The sequence below is a fragment of the Parambassis ranga genome, chromosome 5 (assembly GCF_900634625.1).
Source record: "Parambassis ranga chromosome 5, fParRan2.1, whole genome shotgun sequence".
Lineage (NCBI taxonomy): Eukaryota > Metazoa > Chordata > Actinopteri > Ambassidae > Parambassis > Parambassis ranga.
The window spans coordinates 15929010-15936449 of record NC_041026.1 but is presented as its reverse complement, the minus strand read 5'-3'; the positions used below and the strand labels follow the sequence as shown (position 1 = coordinate 15936449).

Sequence of the window (7440 nt, the reverse complement as noted above, 5' to 3'; positions counted from 1 at the left end):
ACTTTTATATGAGTTGAGAAGTGTATTATTTTCCATTACTTAAAGCAGGTTCCAGTTCTATCAGTTGAAATAACACTGTAGCAACCCTCTCCTTGTTGAATGTAACCTGATTGAAGACCTTACAAGTAAAAGCTGCGCAAAAAAACACATGTAGCTGTTAAAAACCCAGGGATACATGGTGTGCTGTCACTTACTGGGACCTTGGTATGTGTTTGCTTCATCTGACCAACTTACAGTGTGACGATGTAAATGAGGTCCTAGTGGATGCGAATGTTTCATACTACTATTAAAGGGGTTTTATACGAGTGGTTTTTATCAGTGGGATTATGTGCTTATGTAACATGTACATGTCATAAACATGATAAAAGGTGCACTATAACCTGAGGCCATATTTGGGTAAAAAGTCTGCTGAACTACATTGGATACTGATCTTTCCATTTCACTTCCCAGCAGGTAGCATCCTGGTTAATTTAATTGCTTTAGATATGTGTTTTTATGTGTTTTCTTTTTGTTTTCTTTAATCTATTATACAATGTATTTATGCGGGTCTAGGGCAGATTCAGTTTCAAATTTATGAATGTACTCAGCTGAGGTAAAATTGGGATAAAATAAAATGGTGGATTGGTTAAAAAAATGTGTTATCAGACCTCTTTTTTGATACACTCCCATGTGATTTAAAAAGTGTTCAGAGTGACTGTGTGTTCTTTATGTAGATAGGATACTGTGCACAACTCTGAATGAGCCACATACTGAAAGCCAGTATTTGTATTAAACAAAGGACCATAACTTTCAGGTAATTACACACACCTAAATCAGATCTTTTTTGTAGCATGTGTGCTTACTATCTACACTACACTGCTCTGAACAGTTTCTTTTTTATCTGGACCATCAGAAACCTTTCTTGGATGCTCTTTCTAAGTTTATCTGCCAGAAGCTCTGCCATGTTCTTAGCTGCTGTTGTCTACTCTATCTCCATGGTTACAGTTTGTCCCCTCTTCAAGCTGTGCAGGAATGAAGCTAAAAACATCAGATTAAAACTTTGGTGCTCTTACTGTGAAATACAGAAACTTTATCTCTCATTGTTAGGCTTAATCATCACGGGCGGCAATTTTTATATAAAAGTTGAACATTATAAATGTTATTAAATATGCAAATAACGCCCCCTCAGATTTTGTACTTCACTTTTTCGATTTTCTACTTGTATTTGTCAAAATATAAATGAGACACAATATATATAAGAACATTTATTTCAAACGCAGGGCATGACTTCCTAATTGTATTAAAATATTTAAAAGATTTAATGAAAAGCATAAAATGAACATATCTAAAATTAAACGTTACGCTAAAATGCATTAAAATGCTAAACCAACATATAGATTATAACACAATATCTACAAAGTCAGTTTTTCATGAATGTTATCTCAGATGTTATATCCTTTAATTTGCTCACTAGGATCAACACTGATGGAGCTGAAGGGCAACAACTTTTGTGCTGACATGTTGGGGATGAGACAACATAAAACTATTTTTTTTTCCACTCTACCATCTCATCCTTCTACCTCAAGAAACATGATTCTTTTGGCCACGCCTTCCTCACCGTATTTCTCCTGCAGCTCCCGTCGGACAGCAGGATCATGTGAAAGCACAAGGCTGTCATCGTGGCGATTCCAAAATGGCCCAGAAACACAGGAGGGGTTCGAAAGCAGGTTCAGTGCAGCAGAAAAGTCACCGCTGGTCTTCAATAATGCTTTAGTCACAGTGACTAAGTCCTACAAGGCAAAGAGTGAAAAGTTAGACTATATTTCACTGGGACTGGTATTACCATTCTTTGATTTGCAGACTGTATTCACTCATTCCTGGAAGATGCTAAGATAACTGTGTTTCCAGGGTTACACTGTGATGAGAAAAAGGATGTGACACTCACCTGCTCTGTCTGGTCCATCAGCTCTGTGATTCTCTGTTTGTCTTCTTCCAACTGGACCTGAGTCAGAGAAAAGGCAGCGTCTTTGTTCACCGTTGGCTGTGGGTCAGCTGCAGCTGTCGGACGATCACCCAAAACAGACTGAGAATTGTCTTCCTGGGATTCAAATATGAACAGGTGGGCTTTGGAAGCTGCACTAACAGCCTCAGACACAGCAGGCCCTGGAGCTGCAGGATCAGGGCAGCCTGTCTTTGGTACGTTCTCTTGGCGGCTGGGTCCAGGTTCGGGGTCAGACTGTGGAGAAGCTGGATCAGCAAGTTTGTCTGGTTGTGGGGGCAGCAGGTCTTTCGATGAGGCTGTTTTCTCAGAAGGATTTTGGACTTCTATAGCTTGATCTTCATCAGACTGTAACACAGAAACAGGGTTAAAGGTCAGGGTGATTTTATTGGGATGAATATGGATCTTTGACAGCCTTTGTGTGGCTTTAATATATGCTGGTAAAAAATTGTTAAACTTGTCTCACCTCACTTCCATCTTCAAACTCCTTTGTTGCCAGTTCAAGAATGCCAAGCTGTCTCTTCTCCTTTTTCTTATCTGCTTTTTGTAGTGCTGGATTAGTTTCATCTGAAAGAAAGAGCAGAACATATTAACCAAACTCTCTGCAGTGCAAAAGACCAGGAACTGTGTGATTATGACAAACCTGCTTGTGGTGTTTCAGAAGCAGTTCCATCAGATCCACTTGGCTCCTCTCCGCTTTCCTCTTGACTCTCTTCAGCCACTGCTGGTGAAGCAATCTTTATTCTGCCTCTCTTAGGAGGGGGGTGGTCTGTTGTTGTGTCTTTCTGAAGAGTAGGCTTCAATGCCGTTTTAGTTTTCCTCGAGGTCCTGGGAGAAGATTTGTATTCCTCAGGCTGAGTTGATGATGATCTGAGTCTTTTGCCATAAAGTTCAGGGGATGATGAAAGCGCAAGTTTCCTGCGTGTCATTCGCTGCTGTGGTTGTTCCAGCTGGGGGGGAGGCTTCTGCTTCTCTTTTAGCTTTTTTGAAGTAGACATTTTAGGTGAGTTTGAAATGGAGTCCTCTGGTAAATTTTGTTCCTGTTGTGTGTCAGCTGTTTGAGATTGACAGGGTTTTGGTTGTGTGGTCTCAGCTGAAATAAGTTGACTGTCCGTCAGTGAGTCCATATCAGGCCCCTCGGCTTGAGGAGAATCAGATGTTTCAGCTTCTACAGTTTCTGGTTGCATGCTTTCAGCTGGCTGTTCTGTCTGTTGGTTTATATGCTGCCCTTTGACATGGAGACAGCTATAAATCTGAGGGTCTTCACTTTCTGGTATATTCTCAGCTGGTGTGGGCTCAACCTCCATCTGTGGGGACAACAAATCAGTCCCATCCAGAAATACTCGCATACAGCATAGGTAGCCCAACTTTATAGACACTTGACAAAAATGTATTTTGTTACATTATATAACTGACAGTCAGTGAGTTCAGACTGCTTCTGTACCTGTGTTGGGTCCATTTCCGCTGAATGTGTCTGAGGAAGAACATCATCTTCACAGGAAGGTTTTTGAACATCTGTTTCTTGATTTCCTTCCAACTAGATGCGAGAAGAAAGTGCGTAGAAATGTGTTTTATAGTGAAGAAACTTGAAAATATATGATACACATTGCATATTTTTGAAGTTGGCGCCACCCAGTGGTAACACTTTTGGTTTTACTTTTGTCAGTTGCAGCTTCTTTGTGCATTTTTTTTCACCAAATGGATTGCTTTTAAAATCCTAGTCTGGGACACTAAACTCCACACTATGCTCAATACAACATGCATTCCTTTGAATCAGCTATAATACCTACATACATTTTATCAATAACAGGTCCTGGCTCCTACCTGTGTTGTGTCTGTTTCTGTTGAATTAGTCTGTGGAGCACCATGTTCTTCACAGGAAGGTTTCTGAACATCTGTTTTTTTATTGTCTTCCACCTAGAGGCAAACAAGAGGAAAAGCTTCAAGAATAATGCATATTAAGGCTGTGACTGTCATTAGTACAGTTATTATACTGCTAAGCACAAAACGTTTAGGAGAGTGTCAACTAATACATTACGGTGATCTTTTCATACATCAGTTACATTCCTTTAATTTTGTTAAGTCAGTTCCTCATGCCTTACACAAAAGATATCTATCAATCTACTTCATCAGCCAAGTAATAAAATGGCTCTAACAAGCCTCACAAACATGTTCAGTGATACCTCCATCTTGTCCTCTACTGCCTGGTTGTCTTCTTCTTTTGTTTCCACCTCCTCAGCCTGTAACTGCAACTTAGCCAGTCGTACCCTGTAACGGTATTTCATGGATTGCCAGCTGTGACAGGTCACTCGCTCTGTCTCCATCTCTTGCCAAAGCCGATTCCCACCAATGTCTGTCTTGTGTTTGCTGACATAGTTCAAAATGGCAGCGTCCTCTTCAGGGGTGTACGCAACTCTGCCTAATTATGATCACAGTGTCAAAAATTCTGTGTACATAGTGTTTGTATTACATTGCAACATCTTAAAAGTTTATGTTTTACCTCCTGAGATTGCGGAAGAGTTGCCTTTGCTGTATCGAGTAGAATGTTTCTGGGGTATTTCAGGATTTAACTTGTAGTCCTCTAAATTCAGCTGTTCTTCCTTCTCGATACAGTCATAAATATACTGAGTAGACACATACCTGAAAATTAAAAGAAATACGTATTATGTACTGTAAAATAACCATGAGAATAACATCTTCTAATGCCTCAGATTGCTGTTTGCTAAAGGCTTTTCAGTGCATCACTTACCAATGGGCAGCAGATTCAGGTATAGTGTTTCTCTCATCAGGATGGATCAGCAGGATTGCTCCTGGCTGCTGGACATTGCAGAGCATCCCTCCTCCAGCTGTAATGAGTGGCTGGAGTTTACGTTTAACAGGACCCGGCCGCAAGAAGAAAGACATGGGTTCACCATCCACCATTAAGAAGAGAACAGGAGAAATGGAAGACTGGGCCATGTCTTGCTGTTTGGACAACAGAATCTGAATATTTCACCTGGTGGAAGTGATACAAGTAACAATTAAAAATGAGATATAAGCATTACAGAAGAAACAGCTGGACAATTTCACTTCAAGCAATTGCTAAATAAACATTCTTAATGTCTATAGCTGATAGACAAAAAATAAATTGTAAATGATATAAAAAGTCATGTCTGTCCACTCACATATATAATTTAACCCTGAGCACTCACATTCACGACAAGACGACATTTATTTAGCCATATTTTAAAGCTACGTGAGGCAGAAACTTTCCGTGGTGTCCCTTCACAGTAACGTTAGCTGCGTCTGGCTAACAGCTTTTAGCTTCAACGTAGCAGGTGACTGAGACGAAGGCTGGCGCCTAATTAATGGATTTTGTGGTTACTTAAACCTAATGTTTGATTTAATGTTTTACGTAAAACTTACCGTGCAGTTTGTGGACTGAAGCTGAGCTTTCCCGCCCCGATAAAAACCAAAACACGACTCACTTCCGGGTTAGCTCTTCTTCGGGGGATTGTGTCCACTTTGTGTGGCATTAACGCCCCCACCGTGTACATGTGGTACTGCAATGGAGATTCTACCAACACAATTTGCATTTAATAGTTTACTAGTAATGGTTTTGTGACATTTGGGACATTTAACGTCAAATCCATACATTTAACAATTTAATGTTGAATAATACCAAAAGAATAAGAAACATCTTCTATTATACATAATAAAAATCGAAAAGCTTTCATACCTTTGATCAATTGTATAATGTAGACTGAAAATATTAGTTGGTGTTGTTTAAAATGCATTCTGTTTTGTAATGTAAGCAAAAATCTTGAAATTAAAAGGTATTTATCTTTTAGGCAGTCTAAATAATAAATAAAGCAAAGTCAGGGCCACACACAGAGTATGGGTCTGTAAGACATTATGTTGACAGAAATCAGCCCAGCAGAGTTGTGAGCATGCTTCAGCTGAGAGAAATCACATCTCTGGATTAAAACACACAAACTGTGTCAGGTCAGTAAAGATATCTGATCAGTCAATCAATTCCCCCCGAGGCAGGAAAGAAATAACTCCTGCACAGATTTCATCACCTCATTATGAAACATCAAACTATAAAATAAAAAACAATTCTTGCTCACATCGGACTGTGTTGTTGTAACATGAGTGAGTATTTGGTTTGTGAAAGAGCTAAACTTGCAAATCTGATGACATCCACATGCTTTTCTGCAGCGTGATGTGGAAAACTAGATTTTAACCACGGTCAGTATTTCCCAATTTTTACCACTATTTAGAAATCATGCAACTGTCAAATTTTCCCCTCCCATCCTTCAGTGGAAAATAATGAAAGAAAAAAGATGTTTTCTGATTGTTGGTTATTGATTTTTTTAATATACCGGTAAAGAAATTTATATCTGAAACACACAGCATTTTATTTGAGAAATGTAAACTGGGGGAGGTAGGTCTGTTTGAGCCTGCGTCCTTGGACACTGCTCCACACATTATTGTCCATGTGTTGTCCACTGCCATGAGGATGCCTGGAGGCCCAGTGCCCACGGCGAGCTGAGATCGCACAGTTTATCCTGCAGATGTACAAGCAGGTTGGTACTAGTGTTTGGCTTAGAAACCAGCTTCCATGTGACTAAAAACAGACAGTATCCAGATTTAAACTGTTTTTTTCCATATACATTTAAAATAAAACCTATGTTTTTTAAGTTTATTTTGATTTTGATTTGATTCTATACTAATTTAAATGCGTCATTAGGGCCAAAACCAAGTCAACATGTCCTTCAAATGTTTAATCAAACTCACTGACGCAGCAGCTTTAACTTTTCTCTGCTCAGTTAAGCCAGGAGGCCATGGGAAGGAATTGGGCTGGCCTGTTTACTGTATCACCTCACTGACCTCGCCTCCCTCACAGTCCTGACAGCTACGTTATTGTTATTGGCTTCTATTGTTTCTCTCCTTCTTTAGCACAACCAGCTGAAACAATAGCACAGCCACCGACGTGCAGCGACTCCTCCAAATCAATGTTTATAGACAATCTGTAATAATGAAACAGATGTAGAGATATTCACTCCTTCGTGCTGATTACGACCTCTGATCTGAACTGATGCCCTCAAATAACCAACTCATTCCAGAGTCATTATCACAGCAGAGGCCTGATCTGCTGTGTTGATATCAGTGAAGCAGTTTCTTCAGAATCAGCAGCTGCAGAGAGGATGTGTGGTCAGGTCACCGCAGCCTGTCACACTTTGGTTTGGTTCAGGGAACTTCTCTGTTTTTGAGGATCACTGGTTGTTTGTGGTCAGCAGAGGGAGATGTTGCACCACTGAACACCAGTCATTTAAACTGTATCTCTATTAGTCCCTGTCTGATCTGCTTCATTTTGCACTGCTATGTATCATTCTGACAGAGATGTCTTATAAAGCATCATTTATTGAAAGATAACAGACAGACAGACAGACACTGCTCTCTGATGGCCTGATCCAGTC

The 7440-nt window shown here is 39.9% G+C and overlaps 1 protein-coding gene across 1 annotated transcript; it reads right to left on the bottom strand.

Moving 5' to 3' along the window:
* Positions 1 to 618: 618 nt before the first annotated feature.
* Positions 619 to 5463, bottom strand: terf2ip (telomeric repeat binding factor 2, interacting protein). The gene is made up of 10 exons (XM_028405034.1): positions 5384 to 5463; positions 4728 to 4973; positions 4479 to 4618; positions 4162 to 4397; positions 3803 to 3895; positions 3423 to 3515; positions 2622 to 3285; positions 2445 to 2545; positions 1925 to 2326; positions 619 to 1769 (listed from the first exon to the last, which is right to left on the bottom strand). Exons 2-10 carry the CDS (start codon positions 4934 to 4936, stop codon positions 1548 to 1550), a joined length of 2160 nt encoding a protein of 719 aa, XP_028260835.1. The 5' UTR covers positions 4937 to 4973; positions 5384 to 5463; the 3' UTR covers positions 619 to 1547.
* Between the last annotated feature and the right edge of the window lie 1977 nt (positions 5464 to 7440).